General features: G+C 54.2%; 1 protein-coding gene across 1 annotated transcript in view; it reads left to right on the top strand.

Moving 5' to 3' along the window:
* The window catches only part of LOC137359394 (disco-interacting protein 2 homolog B-A-like), a gene marked incomplete at its 3' end in the record, with an annotated part of 29021 nt that extends 12882 nt beyond the window's left edge, over nt 1-16139 (top strand). Inside the window, exon 7 of the mRNA XM_068025375.1 lies at nt 16012-16139. Within this exon, the coding sequence (XP_067881476.1) occupies nt 16012-16139 (128 nt within the window). The remainder of the gene's footprint in view (nt 1-16011) is intronic.
* Between the last annotated feature and the right edge of the window lie 1930 nt (nt 16140-18069).

Here is an 18069-nt window from a genome sequence, read left to right on the forward strand (position 1 = left end):
GTACCCCAGTGTTATACAGCGACAGACCTGTCCCCACCGGTACTGTACCCCAGTGTTATACAGTGACAGACCCTCACCCACCAGTACTGTACCCCAGTGTTATACAGTGACAGACCTGTACCCACCAGTACTGTACCCCAGTGTTATACAGTGACAGACCTGTACCCACCAGTACTGTACCCCAGTGTTATACAGTGACAGACCTGTCCTCACCAGTACTGTACCCCAGTGTTATACAGTGACAGACCTGTACCCACCAGTACTGTACCCCAGTGTTATACAGTGACAGACCTGTCCTCACCCGTACTGTACCCCAGTGTTATACAGTGACAGACCTGTACCCACCAGTACTGTACCCCAGTGTTATACAGTGACAGACCTGTCCTCACCAGTACTGTACCCCAGTGTTACACAGTGACAGACCCGTCCCCACCAGTACTGTACCCCAGTGTTATACAGTGACAGACCTGTCCTCACCAGTACTGTACCCCAGTGTTACACAGTGACAGACCTGTCCCCACCAGTACTGTACCCCAGTGTTACACAGTGACAGACCTGTCCCCACCAGTACTGTACCCCAGTGTTATACAGTGACAGACCTGTCCCCACCAGTACTGTACCCCAGTGTTATACAGTGACAGACCTGTCCTCACCAGTACTGTACCCCAGTGTTACACAGTGACAGACCTGTCCCCACCAGTACTGTACCCCAGTGTTACACAGTGACAGACCTGTCCCCACCAGTACTGTACGCCAGTGTTATACAGTGACAGACCCATCCCCACCAGTACTGTACCCCAGTGTTATACAGTGACAGACCTGTCCTCACCAGTACTGTACCCCAGTGTTATACAGTGACAGACCCGTCCCCACCAGTACTGTACCCCAGTGTTATACAGTGACAGACCTGTCCTCACCAGTACTGGACCCCAGTGTTATACAGTGACAGACCCGTCCCCCACCAGTACTGTACCCCAGTGTTATACAGTGACAGACCCGTCCCCACCAGTACTGTACCCCAGTCTTATACAGTGACAGACCTGTCCCCACCATTACTGTACCCCAGTGTTATACAGTGACAGACCTGTCCCCACCAGTACTGTACCCCAGTGTTATACAGTGACAGACCTGTCCCCAGCAGTACTGTACCCCAGTGTTATTCAGCGACAGACCTGTCCCCACCAGTACTGTACCCCAGTGTTATACAGTGACAGACCTGTCCCCACCAGTACTGTACTCCAGTGTTATACAGTGACAGACCTGTCCCCACCAGTAATGTACCCCAGTGTTATACAGCGACAGACCTGTCCTCACCAGTACTGTACCCCAGTGTTATACAGCGACAGATCTGTCCCCACCAGTACTGTACCCCAGTGTGATACAGTGACAGACCCGTCCCCACCAGTACTGTACCCCAGTGTTATAGTGACAGACCTGTCCCCACCAGTACTGTACCCCAGTGTTATACAGTGACAGACCTGTCCCCACCAGTACTGTACCACAGTGTTACACAGTGACAGACCTGTCCCCACCAGTACTGTACCCCAGTGTTATACAGCGACAGACCTGTCCCCACCAGTACTGTACCCCAGTGTTACACAGTGACAGACCTGTCCCCACCAGTACTGTACGCCAGTGTTATACAGTGACAGACCCGTCCCCACCAGTACTGTACCCCAGTCTTATACAGTGACAGACCTGTCCTCACCAGTACTGTACCCCAGTGTTATACAGTGACAGACCTGTCCCCACCAGTACTGTACCCCAGTGTTATACAGTGACAGACCTGTCCTCACCAGTACTGGACCCCAGTGTTATACAGTGACAGACCTGTCCCCACCAGTACTGTACCCCAGTGTTATACAGTGACAGACCTGTCCTCACCAGTACTGGACCCCAGTGTTATACAGTGACAGACCCGTCCCCCACCAGTACTGTACACCAGTGTTATACAGTGACAGACCTGTCCCCAGCAGTACTGTACCCCAGTGTTATTCAGCGACAGACCTGTCCCCACCAGTACTGTACCCCAGTGTTATACAGTGACAGACCTGTCCCCACCAGTACTGTACTCCAGTGTTATACAGTGACAGACCTGTCCCCACCAGTAATGTACCCCAGTGTTATACAGCGACAGACCTGTCCTCACCAGTACTGTACCCCAGTGTTATACAGCGACAGACCTGTCCCCTCCAGTACTGTACTCCAGTGTTATACAGTGACAGATCTGTCCCCACCAGTACTGTACCCCTGTGTGATACAGTGACAGACCCGTCCCCACCAGTACTGTACCCCAGTGTTATAGTGACAGACCTGTCCCCACCAGTACTGTACCCCAGTGTTATACAGTGACAGACCTGTCCCCACCAGTACTGTACCCCAGTGTTACACAGTGACAGACCTGTCCCCACCAGTACTGTACCCCAGTGTTATACAGCGACAGACCTGTCCCCACCAGTACTGTACCCCAGTGTTACACAGTGACAGACCTGTCCCCACCAGTACTGTACGCCAGTGTTATACAGTGACAGACCCGTCCCCACCAGTACTGTACCCCAGTCTTATACAGTGACAGACCTGTCCCCACCATTACTGTACCCCAGTGTTATACAGTGACAGACCTGTCCCCACCAGTACTGTACCCCAGTGTTATACAGTGACAGACCTGTCCCCAGCAGTACTGTACCCCAGTGTTATACAGCGACAGACCTGTCCCCTCCAGTACTGTACTCCAGTGTTATACAGTGACAGACCTGTCCCCACCAGTACTGTACCCCAGTAATATACAGGGACAGACCTGTCCTCACCAGTACTGTACCCCAGTGTTATTCAGCAACAGACCTGTCCTCACCAGTACTGTACCCCAGTGTTATTCAGTGACAGACCTGTACCCACCAGTACTGTACCCCAGTGTTATTCAGTGACAGACCTGTACCCACCAGTACTGTACCCCAGTAATATACAGGGACAGACCTGTCCTCACCAGTACTGTACCCCAGTGTTATTCAGCAACAGACCTGTCCTCACCAGTACTGTACCCCAGTGTTATTCAGTGACAGACCTGTACCCACCAGTACTGTACCCCAGTGTTACACAGCGACAGACCTGTCCCCACCAGTACTGTACCCCAGTGTTACACAGCGACAGACCCTCACCCACCAGTACTGTACCCCAGTGTTATACAGCGACAGACCTGTCCCCACCGGTACTGTACCCCAGTGTTACACAGCGACAGACCCTCACCCACCAGTACTGTACCCCAGTGTTATACAGCGACAGACCTGTCCCCACCGGTACTGTACCCCAGTGTTATACAGTGACAGACCCTCACCCACCAGTACTGTACCCCAGTGTTATACAGTGACAGACCTGTACCCACCAGTACTGTACCCCAGTGTTATACAGTGACAGACCTGTACCCACCAGTACTGTACCCCAGTGTTATACAGTGACAGACCTGTCCTCACCAGTACTGTACCCCAGTGTTATACAGTGACAGACCTGTACCCACCAGTACTGTACCCCAGTGTTATACAGTGACAGACCTGTCCTCACCAGTACTGTACCCCAGTGTTATACAGTGACAGACCTGTACCCACCAGTACTGTACCCCAGTGTTATACAGTGACAGACCTGTCCTCACCAGTACTGTACCCCGGTGTTACACAGTGACAGACCCGTCCCCACCAGTACTGTACCCCAGTGTTATACAGTGACAGACCTGTCCTCACCAGTACTGTACCCCAGTGTTACACAGTGACAGACCTGTCCCCACCAGTACTGTACCCCAGTGTTACACAGTGACAGACCTGTCCCCACCAGTACTGTACCCCAGTGTTATACAGTGACAGACCTGTCCCCACCAGTACTGTACCACAGTGTTACACAGTGACAGACCTGTCCCCACCAGTACTGTACCCCAGTGTTACACAGTGACAGACCTGTCCCCACCAGTACTGTACGCCAGTGTTATACAGTGACAGACCCATCCCCACCAGTACTGTACCCCAGTGTTATACAGTGACAGACCTGTCCTCACCAGTACTGGACCCCAGTGTTATACAGTGACAGACCCGTCCCCCACCAGTACTGTACCCCAGTGTTATACAGTGACAGACCCGTCCCCACCAGTACTGTACCCCAGTCTTATACAGTGACAGACCTGTCCCCACCATTACTGTACCCCAGTGTTATACAGTGACAGACCTGTCCCCACCAGTACTGTACACCAGTGTTATACAGTGACAGACCTGTCCCCAGCAGTACTGTACCCCAGTGTTATTCAGCGACAGACCTGTCCCCACCAGTACTGTACCCCAGTGTTATACAGTGACAGACCTGTCCCCACCAGTACTGTACTCCAGTGTTATACAGTGACAGACCTGTCCCCACCAGTAATGTACCCCAGTGTTATACAGCGACAGACCTGTCCTCACCAGTACTGTACCCCAGTGTTATACAGCGACAGACCTGTCCCCTCCAGTACTGTACTCCAGTGTTATACAGTGACAGATCTGTCCCCACCAGTACTGTACCCCAGTGTGATACAGTGACAGACCCGTCCCCACCAGTACTGTACCCCAGTGTTATAGTGACAGACCTGTCCCCACCAGTACTGTACCCCAGTGTTATACAGTGACAGACCTGTCCCCACCAGTACTGTACCACAGTGTTACACAGTGACAGACCTGTCCCCACCAGTACTGTACCCCAGTGTTATACAGCGACAGACCTGTCCCCACCAGTACTGTACCCCAGTGTTACACAGTGACAGACCTGTCCCCACCAGTACTGTACGCCAGTGTTATACAGTGACAGACCCGTCCCCACCAGTACTGTACCCCAGTCTTATACAGTGACAGACCTGTCCTCACCAGTACTGTACCCCAGTGTTATACAGTGACAGACCTGTCCCCACCAGTACTGTACCCCAGTGTTATACAGTGACAGACCTGTCCTCACCAGTACTGGACCCCAGTGTTATACAGTGACAGACCTGTCCCCACCAGTACTGTACCCCAGTGTTATACAGTGACAGACCTGTCCTCACCAGTACTGGACCCCAGTGTTATACAGTGACAGACCCGTCCCCCACCAGTACTGTACCCCAGTGTTATACAGTGACAGACCCGTCCCCACCAGTACTGTACCCCAGTCTTATACAGTGACAGACCTGTCCCCACCATTACTGTACCCCAGTGTTATACAGTGACAGACCTGTCCTCACCAGTACTGTACCCCAGTATTATACAGGGACAGACCTGTCCTCACCAGTACTGTACCCCAGTGTTATTCAGTGACAGACCTGTACCCACCAGTACTGTACCCCAGTGTTATTCAGTGACAGACCTGTCCTCACCAGTACTGTACCCCAGTGTTATTCAGCAACAGACCTGTCCTCACCAGTACTGTACCCCAGTGTTATTCAGTGACAGACCTGTACCCACCAGTACTGTACCCCAGTGTTACACAGCGACAGACCTGTCCCCACCAGTACTGTACCCCAGTGTTATACAGTGACAGACCTGTACCCACCAGTACTGTACCCCAGTGTTACACAGCGACAGACCCTCACCCACCAGTACTGTACCCCAGTGTTATACAGCGACAGACCTGTCCCCACCGGTACTGTACCCCAGTGTTACACAGCGACAGACCCTCACCCACCAGTACTGTACCCCAGTGTTATACAGCGACAGACCTGTCCCCACCGGTACTGTACCCCAGTGTTATACAGTGACAGACCCTCACCCACCAGTACTGTACCCCAGTGTTATACAGTGACAGACCTGTACCCACCAGTACTGTACCCCAGTGTTATACAGTGACAGACCTGTACCCACCAGTACTGTACCCCAGTGTTATACAGTGACAGACCTGTCCTCACCAGTACTGTACCCCAGTGTTATACAGTGACAGACCTGTACCCACCAGTACTGTACCCCAGTGTTATACAGTGACAGACCTGTCCTCACCCGTACTGTACCCCAGTGTTATACAGTGACAGACCTGTACCCACCAGTACTGTACCCCAGTGTTATACAGTGACAGACCTGTCCTCACCAGTACTGTACCCCAGTGTTACACAGTGACAGACCCGTCCCCACCAGTACTGTACCCCAGTGTTATACAGTGACAGACCTGTCCTCACCAGTACTGTACCCCAGTGTTACACAGTGACAGACCTGTCCCCACCAGTACTGTACCCCAGTGTTACACAGTGACAGACCTGTCCCCACCAGTACTGTACCCCAGTGTTATACAGTGACAGACCTGTCCCCACCAGTACTGTACCCCAGTGTTATACAGTGACAGACCTGTCCTCACCAGTACTGTACCCCAGTGTTACACAGTGACAGACCTGTCCCCACCAGTACTGTACCCCAGTGTTACACAGTGACAGACCTGTCCCCACCAGTACTGTACGCCAGTGTTATACAGTGACAGACCCATCCCCACCAGTACTGTACCCCAGTGTTATACAGTGACAGACCTGTCCTCACCAGTACTGTACCCCAGTGTTATACAGTGACAGACCCGTCCCCACCAGTACTGTACCCCAGTGTTATACAGTGACAGACCTGTCCTCACCAGTACTGGACCCCAGTGTTATACAGTGACAGACCCGTCCCCCACCAGTACTGTACCCCAGTGTTATACAGTGACAGACCCGTCCCCACCAGTACTGTACCCCAGTCTTATACAGTGACAGACCTGTCCCCACCATTACTGTACCCCAGTGTTATACAGTGACAGACCTGTCCCCACCAGTACTGTACCCCAGTGTTATACAGTGACAGACCTGTCCCCAGCAGTACTGTACCCCAGTGTTATTCAGCGACAGACCTGTCCCCACCAGTACTGTACCCCAGTGTTATACAGTGACAGACCTGTCCCCACCAGTACTGTACTCCAGTGTTATACAGTGACAGACCTGTCCCCACCAGTAATGTACCCCAGTGTTATACAGCGACAGACCTGTCCTCACCAGTACTGTACCCCAGTGTTATACAGCGACAGATCTGTCCCCACCAGTACTGTACCCCAGTGTGATACAGTGACAGACCCGTCCCCACCAGTACTGTACCCCAGTGTTATAGTGACAGACCTGTCCCCACCAGTACTGTACCCCAGTGTTATACAGTGACAGACCTGTCCCCACCAGTACTGTACCACAGTGTTACACAGTGACAGACCTGTCCCCACCAGTACTGTACCCCAGTGTTATACAGCGACAGACCTGTCCCCACCAGTACTGTACCCCAGTGTTACACAGTGACAGACCTGTCCCCACCAGTACTGTACGCCAGTGTTATACAGTGACAGACCCGTCCCCACCAGTACTGTACCCCAGTCTTATACAGTGACAGACCTGTCCTCACCAGTACTGTACCCCAGTGTTATACAGTGACAGACCTGTCCCCACCAGTACTGTACCCCAGTGTTATACAGTGACAGACCTGTCCTCACCAGTACTGGACCCCAGTGTTATACAGTGACAGACCTGTCCCCACCAGTACTGTACCCCAGTGTTATACAGTGACAGACCTGTCCTCACCAGTACTGGACCCCAGTGTTATACAGTGACAGACCCGTCCCCCACCAGTACTGTACACCAGTGTTATACAGTGACAGACCTGTCCCCAGCAGTACTGTACCCCAGTGTTATTCAGCGACAGACCTGTCCCCACCAGTACTGTACCCCAGTGTTATACAGTGACAGACCTGTCCCCACCAGTACTGTACTCCAGTGTTATACAGTGACAGACCTGTCCCCACCAGTAATGTACCCCAGTGTTATACAGCGACAGACCTGTCCTCACCAGTACTGTACCCCAGTGTTATACAGCGACAGACCTGTCCCCTCCAGTACTGTACTCCAGTGTTATACAGTGACAGATCTGTCCCCACCAGTACTGTACCCCTGTGTGATACAGTGACAGACCCGTCCCCACCAGTACTGTACCCCAGTGTTATAGTGACAGACCTGTCCCCACCAGTACTGTACCCCAGTGTTATACAGTGACAGACCTGTCCCCACCAGTACTGTACCCCAGTGTTACACAGTGACAGACCTGTCCCCACCAGTACTGTACCCCAGTGTTATACAGCGACAGACCTGTCCCCACCAGTACTGTACCCCAGTGTTACACAGTGACAGACCTGTCCCCACCAGTACTGTACGCCAGTGTTATACAGTGACAGACCCGTCCCCACCAGTACTGTACCCCAGTCTTATACAGTGACAGACCTGTCCCCACCATTACTGTACCCCAGTGTTATACAGTGACAGACCTGTCCCCACCAGTACTGTACCCCAGTGTTATACAGTGACAGACCTGTCCCCAGCAGTACTGTACCCCAGTGTTATACAGCGACAGACCTGTCCCCTCCAGTACTGTACTCCAGTGTTATACAGTGACAGACCTGTCCCCACCAGTACTGTACCCCAGTAATATACAGGGACAGACCTGTCCTCACCAGTACTGTACCCCAGTGTTATTCAGCAACAGACCTGTCCTCACCAGTACTGTACCCCAGTGTTATTCAGTGACAGACCTGTACCCACCAGTACTGTACCCCAGTGTTATTCAGTGACAGACCTGTACCCACCAGTACTGTACCCCAGTAATATACAGGGACAGACCTGTCCTCACCAGTACTGTACCCCAGTGTTATTCAGCAACAGACCTGTCCTCACCAGTACTGTACCCCAGTGTTATTCAGTGACAGACCTGTACCCACCAGTACTGTACCCCAGTGTTACACAGCGACAGACCTGTCCCCACCAGTACTGTACCCCAGTGTTACACAGCGACAGACCCTCACCCACCAGTACTGTACCCCAGTGTTATACAGCGACAGACCTGTCCCCACCGGTACTGTACCCCAGTGTTACACAGCGACAGACCCTCACCCACCAGTACTGTACCCCAGTGTTATACAGCGACAGACCTGTCCCCACCGGTACTGTACCCCAGTGTTATACAGTGACAGACCCTCACCCACCAGTACTGTACCCCAGTGTTATACAGTGACAGACCTGTACCCACCAGTACTGTACCCCAGTGTTATACAGTGACAGACCTGTACCCACCAGTACTGTACCCCAGTGTTATACAGTGACAGACCTGTCCTCACCAGTACTGTACCCCAGTGTTATACAGTGACAGACCTGTACCCACCAGTACTGTACCCCAGTGTTATACAGTGACAGACCTGTCCTCACCAGTACTGTACCCCAGTGTTATACAGTGACAGACCTGTACCCACCAGTACTGTACCCCAGTGTTATACAGTGACAGACCTGTCCTCACCAGTACTGTACCCCGGTGTTACACAGTGACAGACCCGTCCCCACCAGTACTGTACCCCAGTGTTATACAGTGACAGACCTGTCCTCACCAGTACTGTACCCCAGTGTTACACAGTGACAGACCTGTCCCCACCAGTACTGTACCCCAGTGTTACACAGTGACAGACCTGTCCCCACCAGTACTGTACCCCAGTGTTATACAGTGACAGACCTGTCCCCACCAGTACTGTACCCCAGTGTTATACAGTGACAGACCTGTCCTCACCAGTACTGTACCCCAGTGTTACACAGTGACAGACCTGTCCCCACCAGTACTGTACCCCAGTGTTACACAGTGACAGACCTGTCCCCACCAGTACTGTACGCCAGTGTTATACAGTGACAGACCCATCCCCACCAGTACTGTACCCCAGTGTTATACAGTGACAGACCTGTCCTCACCAGTACTGTACCCCAGTGTTATACAGTGACAGACCCGTCCCCACCAGTACTGTACCCCAGTGTTATACAGTGACAGACCTGTCCTCACCAGTACTGGACCCCAGTGTTATACAGTGACAGACCCGTCCCCCACCAGTACTGTACCCCAGTGTTATACAGTGACAGACCCGTCCCCACCAGTACTGTACCCCAGTCTTATACAGTGACAGACCTGTCCCCACCATTACTGTACCCCAGTGTTATACAGTGACAGACCTGTCCCCACCAGTACTGTACACCAGTGTTATACAGTGACAGACCTGTCCCCAGCAGTACTGTACCCCAGTGTTATTCAGCGACAGACCTGTCCCCACCAGTACTGTACCCCAGTGTTATACAGTGACAGACCTGTCCCCACCAGTACTGTACTCCAGTGTTATACAGTGACAGACCTGTCCCCACCAGTAATGTACCCCAGTGTTATACAGCGACAGACCTGTCCTCACCAGTACTGTACCCCAGTGTTATACAGCGACAGACCTGTCCCCTCCAGTACTGTACTCCAGTGTTATACAGTGACAGATCTGTCCCCACCAGTACTGTACCCCAGTGTGATACAGTGACAGACCCGTCCCCACCAGTACTGTACCCCAGTGTTATAGTGACAGACCTGTCCCCACCAGTACTGTACCCCAGTGTTATACAGTGACAGACCTGTCCCCACCAGTACTGTACCACAGTGTTACACAGTGACAGACCTGTCCCCACCAGTACTGTACCCCAGTGTTATACAGCGACAGACCTGTCCCCACCAGTACTGTACCCCAGTGTTACACAGTGACAGACCTGTCCCCACCAGTACTGTACGCCAGTGTTATACAGTGACAGACCCGTCCCCACCAGTACTGTACCCCAGTCTTATACAGTGACAGACCTGTCCTCACCAGTACTGTACCCCAGTGTTATACAGTGACAGACCTGTCCCCACCAGTACTGTACCCCAGTGTTATACAGTGACAGACCTGTCCTCACCAGTACTGGACCCCAGTGTTATACAGTGACAGACCTGTCCCCACCAGTACTGTACCCCAGTGTTATACAGTGACAGACCTGTCCTCACCAGTACTGGACCCCAGTGTTATACAGTGACAGACCCGTCCCCCACCAGTACTGTACACCAGTGTTATACAGTGACAGACCTGTCCCCAGCAGTACTGTACCCCAGTGTTATTCAGCGACAGACCTGTCCCCACCAGTACTGTACCCCAGTGTTATACAGTGACAGACCTGTCCCCACCAGTACTGTACTCCAGTGTTATACAGTGACAGACCTGTCCCCACCAGTAATGTACCCCAGTGTTATACAGCGACAGACCTGTCCTCACCAGTACTGTACCCCAGTGTTATACAGCGACAGACCTGTCCCCTCCAGTACTGTACTCCAGTGTTATACAGTGACAGATCTGTCCCCACCAGTACTGTACCCCAGTGTGATACAGTGACAGACCCGTCCCCACCAGTACTGTACCCCAGTGTTATAGTGACAGACCTGTCCCCACCAGTACTGTACCCCAGTGTTATACAGTGACAGACCTGTCCCCACCAGTACTGTACCCCAGTGTTACACAGTGACAGACCTGTCCCCACCAGTACTGTACCCCAGTGTTATACAGCGACAGACCTGTCCCCACCAGTACTGTACCCCAGTGTTACACAGTGACAGACCTGTCCCCACCAGTACTGTACGCCAGTGTTATACAGTGACAGACCCGTCCCCACCAGTACTGTACCCCAGTCTTATACAGTGACAGACCTGTCCCCACCATTACTGTACCCCAGTGTTATACAGTGACAGACCTGTCCCCACCAGTACTGTACCCCAGTGTTATACAGTGACAGACCTGTCCCCAGCAGTACTGTACCCCAGTGTTATACAGCGACAGACCTGTCCCCTCCAGTACTGTACTCCAGTGTTATACAGTGACAGACCTGTCCCCACCAGTACTGTACCCCAGTGTTATACAGTGACAGACCTGTCCCCACCAGTACTGTACCCAAGTGTTATACAGTGACAGACCTGTCCCCACCAGTACTGTACACCAGTGTTACACAGTGACAGACCTGTCCCCACCAGTACTGTACCCTGTGTTATACAGTGACAGACCTGTCCCCACCAGTACTGTACCGCAGTGTTATACAGTGACAGACCTGTCCCCACCGGTACTGTACCCCAGTGTTATACAGCGACAGACCTGTCCCCACCAGTACTGTACCGCAGTGTTATACAGTGACAGACCTGTCCCCACCGGTACTGTACCCCAGTGTTATACAGCGACAGACCTGTCCCCCACCAGTACTGTACCCCAGTGTTATACAGTGACAGACCTGTCCCCTCCAGTACTGTACCCCAGTGTTATACAGTGACAGACCTGTCCCCTCCAGTACTGTACCCCAGTGTTATACAGCGACAGACCTGTCCCCACCAGTACTGTACCCCAGTGTTATACAGTGACAGACCTGTCCCCCACCAGTACTGTACCCAGTGTTATACAGTGACAGACCTGTCCCCACCAGTACTGTACCCCAGTCTTATACAGTGACAGACCTGTCCCCACCATTACTGTACCCCAGTGTTATACAGTGACAGACCTGTCCCCACCAGTACTGTACACCAGTGTTATACAGTGACAGACCTGTCCCCAGCAGTACTGTACCCCAGTGTTATTCAGCGACAGACCTGTCCCCACCAGTACTGTACCCCAGTGTTATACAGTGACAGACCTGTCCCCACCAGTACTGTACTCCAGTGTTATACAGTGACAGACCTGTCCCCACCAGTAATGTACCCCAGTGTTATACAGCGACAGACCTGTCCCCACCAGTACTGTACCCAAGTGTTATACAGTGACAGACCTGTCCCCACCAGTACTGTACACCAGTGTTACACAGTGACAGACCTGTCCCCACCAGTACTGTACCCTGTGTTATACAGTGACAGACCTGTCCCCACCAGTACTGTACCGCAGTGTTATACAGTGACAGACCTGTCCCCACCGGTACTGTACCCCAGTGTTATACAGCGACAGACCTGTCCCCACCAGTACTGTACCGCAGTGTTATACAGTGACAGACCTGTCCCCACCGGTACTGTACCCCAGTGTTATACAGCGACAGACCTGTCCCCACCGGTACTGTACCGCAGTGTTATACAGTGACAGACCTGTCCCCACCAGTACTGTACCCCAGTGTTATACAGTGACAGACCTGTCCCCACCAGTACTGTACCCCAGTGTTATACAGTGACAGACCTGTCCCACCAGTACTGTACCCCAGTGTTATACAGTGACAGACCTGTCCCACCAGTACTGTACCCCAGTGTTATACAGTGACAGACCTGTCCCCACCAGTACTGTACCCCAGTGTTATACAGTGACAGACCTGTCCCCACCAGTACTGTACCCCAGTGTTTTGCAGTGACAGACCTGTCCCCTCCAGTACTCTACCCCAGTGTTACACAGTGACAGACCTGTCCCCACCAGTACTGTACCCCAGTGTTATACAGCGACAGACCTGTCCCCCACCAGTACTGTACCCCAGTGTTATACAGTGACAGACCTGTCCCCTCCAGTACTGTACCCCAGTGTTATACAGTGACAGACCTGTCCCCTCCAGTACTGTACCCCAGTGTTATACAGCGACAGACCTGTCCCCACCAGTACTGTACCCCAGTGTTATACAGTGACAGACCTGTCCCCCACCAGTACTGTACCCAGTGTTATACAGTGACAGACCTGTCCCCACCAGTACTGTACCCCAGTGTTATACAGTGACAGACCTGTCCCCTCCAGTACTCTACCCCAGTGTTACACAGTGACAGACCTGTCCCCACCAGTACTGTACCCCAGTGTTACACAGTGACAGACCTGTCCCCCACCAGTACTGTACCCCAGTGTTATACAGTGACAGACCTGTTCCCACCAGTACTGTACCCCAGTGTTATACAGTGACAGACCTGTCCCCACCAGTACTGTACCCCAGTGTTATACAGTGACAGACCTGTCCCCACCAGTACTGTACCCCAGTGTTATACAGTGACAGACCTGTCCCACCAGTACTGTACCCCAGTGTTATACAGTGACAGACCTGTCCCCACCAGTACTGTACCCCAGTGTTATACAGTGACAGACCTGTCCCACCAGTACTGTACCCCAGTGTTATACAGTGACAGACCTGTTCCCACCAGTACTGTACCCCAGTGTTATACAGTGACAGGCCTGTCCCCACCAGTACTGTACCCCAGTGTTATACAGTGACAGACCTGTCCCACCAGTACTGTACCCCAGTGTTATACAGTGACAGACCTGTCCCCACCAGTACTGTACCCCAGTGTTATACAGTGACAGACCTGTCCCACCAGTACTGTACCCCAGTGTTATACAGCGACAGACCTGTCCCCACCAGTACTGTACCCCAGTGTTACACAGTGACAGACCTGTCCCCACCAGTACTGTACGCCAGTGTTATACAGTGACAGACCCGTCCCCACCAGTACTGTACCCCAGTCTTATACAGTGACAGACCTGTCCCCACCATTACTGTACCCCAGTGTTATACAGTGACAGACCTGTCCCCACCAGTACTGTACCCCAGTGTTATACAGTGACAGACCTGTCCCCAGCAGTACTGTACCCCAGTGTTATACAGCGACAGACCTGTCCCCTCCAGTACTGTACTCCAGTGTTATACAGTGACAGACCTGTCCCCACCAGTACTGTACCCCAGTGTTATACAGTGACAGACCTGTCCCCACCAGTACTGTACCCAAGTGTTATACAGTGACAGACCTGTCCCCACCAGTACTGTACACCAGTGTTACACAGTGACAGACCTGTCCCCACCAGTACTGTACCCCAGTGTTATACAGCGACAGACCTGTCCCCACCAGTACTGTACCGCAGTGTTATACAGTGACAGACCTGTCCCCACCGGTACTGTACCCCAGTGTTATACAGCGACAGACCTGTCCCCACCGGTACTGTACCGCAGTGTTATACAGTGACAGACCTGTCCCCACCAGTACTGTACCCCAGTGTTATACAGTGACAGACCTGTCCCCACCAGTACTGTACCCCAGTGTTATACAGTGACAGACCTGTCCCACCAGTACTGTACCCCCAGTGTTATACAGTGACAGACCTGTCCCACCAGTACTGTACCCCAGTGTTATACAGTGACAGACCTGTCCCCACCAGTACTGTACCCCAGTGTTATACAGTGACAGACCTGTCCCCACCAGTACTGTACCCCAGTGTTTTGCAGTGACAGACCTGTCCCCTCCAGTACTCTACCCCAGTGTTACACAGTGACAGACCTGTCCCCACCAGTACTGTACCCCAGTGTTATACAGCGACAGACCTGTCCCCCACCAGTACTGTACCCCAGTGTTATACAGTGACAGACCTGTCCCCTCCAGTACTGTACCCCAGTGTTATACAGCGACAGACCTGTCCCCACCAGTACTGTACCCCAGTGTTATACAGTGACAGACCTGTCCCCCACCAGTACTGTACCCAGTGTTATACAGTGACAGACCTGTCCCCACCAGTACTGTACCCCAGTGTTATACAGTGACAGACCTGTCCCCTCCAGTACTCTACCCCAGTGTTACACAGTGACAGACCTGTCCCCACCAGTACTGTACCCCAGTGTTATACAGTGACAGACCTGTCCCACCAGTACTGTACCCCAGTGTTATACAGTGACAGACCTGTTCCCACCAGTACTGTACCCCAGTGTTATACAGTGACAGACCTGTCCCCTCCAGTACTCTACCCCAGTGTTACACAGTGACAGACCTGTCCCCACCAGTACTGTACCCCAGTGTTATACAGTGACAGACCTGTCCCCACCAGTACTGTACCCCAGTGTTATACAGTGACAGACCTGTCCCACCAGTACTGTACCCAAGTGTTATACAGTGACAGACCTGTCCCCACCAGTACTGTACCCCAGTGTTATACAGTGACAGACCTGTCCCACCAGTACTGTACCCCAGTGTTATACAGTGACAGACCCGTCCCCACCAGTACTGTACCCCAGTGTTATACAGTGACAGACCTGTCCCACCAGTACTGTACCCCAGTGTTATACAGTGACAGACCTGTCCCACCAGTACTGTACCCCAGTGTTATACAGACCTGTCGCCCCTGGTACTGTGCTGGGGGTGGGTTGGCCGTGCTGTAGAGGTGATCTTTGATTCTCTCTCTCTCTTTTAGGGCAGCTTGGTGTTTGTGGTGGGTAAAGTGGATGGTCTTTTGATGGTCAGTGGCCGGAGGCACAACTCGGACGATATTGTGGCCACCGCCTTGGCAGTCGAGCCGGTGAAAACTGCGTATCGAGGGAGGTGAGCATTGTTAGTGAGACAGGTGGCGGGAGTTATCACTGACATGTGGAAACCCGGACTTCACAGGTCCCTCGTTCTCTGTCTCTGTCTCATTCTCTCTCTCTCTGTCTCATTCTCTCTCTCTCTGTCTCATTCACTTTCTCTGTCTCTCTGTCCCTTCCCCTCTCTCTCTCCCATTCCCCCCCTCTCTCTGTCCCATTCCCCCCCTCTCTCTGTCCCATTCCCCCCCTCTCTCTGTCCCATTCCCCCCCTCTCTCTGTCCCATTCCCCCCCCTCTCTCTGTCCCATTCCCCCCCTCTCTCTGTCCCATTCCCCCCCTCTCTCTGTCCCATTCCCCCCCTCTCTCTGTCCCATTCCCCCCTCTCTCTGTCCCATTCCCCCCCTCTCTGTCCCATTCCCCCCCTCTCTGTCCCATTCCCCCCCTCTCTGTCCCATTCCCCCCCTCTCTGTCCCATTCCCCCCCTCTCTGTCCCATTCCCCCCCTCTCTGTCCCATTCCCCCCCTCTCTGTCCCATTCCCCCCCCTCTCTGTCCCATTCCCCCCCTCTCTGTCCCATTCCCCCCCTCTCTGTCCCATTCCCCCCCTCTCTGTCCCATTCCCCCCCCCTCTGTCCCATTCCCCCCCCCTCTGTCCCATTCCCCCCCCCTCTGTCCCATTCCCCCCCCCGTCCCATTCCCCCCCCGTCCCATTCCCCCCCTCTCTGTCCCATTCCCCCCCCTCTCTGTCCCATTCCCCCCCCCTCTGTCCCATTCCCCCCCCCTCTGTCCCATTCCCCCCCCCTCTGTCCCATTCCCCCCCCCTCTGTCCCATTCCCCCCCCCTCTGTCCCATTCCCCCCCCCTCTGTCCCATTCCCCCCCCCTCTGTCCCATTCCCCCCCCTCTGTCCCATTCCCCCCCCCTCTGTCCCATTCCCCCCCCCCCTCTGTCCCATTCCCCCCCCCCCTCTGTCCCATTCCCCCCCCCCCTCTGTCCCATTCCCCCCCCCCTCTGTCCCATTCCCCCCCCCCTCTGTCCCATTCCCCCCCCCCTCTGTCCCATTCCCCCCCCCCCTCTGTCCCATTCCCCCCCCCCTCTGTCCCATTCCCCCCCCCCTCTGTCCCATTCCCCCCCCCTCTGTCCCATTCCCCCCCCCCTCTGTCCATTCCCCCCCCCCCTCTGTCCCATTCCCCCCCCCTCTGTCCCATTCCCCCCCCCCTCTGTCCCATTCCCCCCCCCCTCTGTCCCATTCCCCCCCCCCTCTGTCCCATTCCCCCCCCTCTCTGTCCCATTCCCCCCCTCTCTGTCCCATTCCCCCCCCCTCTGTCCCATTCCCCCCCCCTCTGTCCCATTCCCCCCCCCTCTGTCCCATTCCCCCCTCTCTGTCCCATTCCCCCCCCCCTGTCCCATTCCCCCCTCTCTGTCCCATTCCCCCCCCCCTCTGTCCCATTCCCCCCCCCCTCTGTCCCATTCCCCCCCCCTCTGTCCCATTCCCCCCCCCTCTGTCCCATTCCCCCCCCCCTCTGTCCCATTCCCCCCCCCCTCTGTCCCATTCCCCCCCCCCTCTGTCCCATTCCCCCCCCCCTCTGTCCCATTCCCCCCCCCCTCTGTCCCATTCCCCCCCCCCTCTGTCCCATTCCCCCCCCCCCTCTGTCCCATTCCCCCCCCCCTCTGTCCCATTCCCCCCCCCCTCTGTCCCATTCCCCCCCCCCCTGTCCCATTCCCCCCCCCACTGTCCCATTCCCCCCCCCCTGTCCCATTCCCCCCCCCCTGTCCCATGCCCCCCCCCTGTCCCATTCCCCCCCCCTCTGTCCCATTCCCCCCCCCCTCTGTCCCATTCCCCCCCCCCCCCTGTCCCATTCCCCCCCCACTGTCCCATTCCCCCCCCCCTGTCCCATTCCCCCCCCCTGTCCCATTCCCCCCCCCCTGTCCCATTCCCCCCCCCTGTCCCATT

This window comes from Heterodontus francisci, unplaced genomic scaffold (genome assembly GCF_036365525.1).
Source record: "Heterodontus francisci isolate sHetFra1 unplaced genomic scaffold, sHetFra1.hap1 HAP1_SCAFFOLD_2068, whole genome shotgun sequence".
Lineage (NCBI taxonomy): Eukaryota > Metazoa > Chordata > Chondrichthyes > Heterodontiformes > Heterodontidae > Heterodontus > Heterodontus francisci.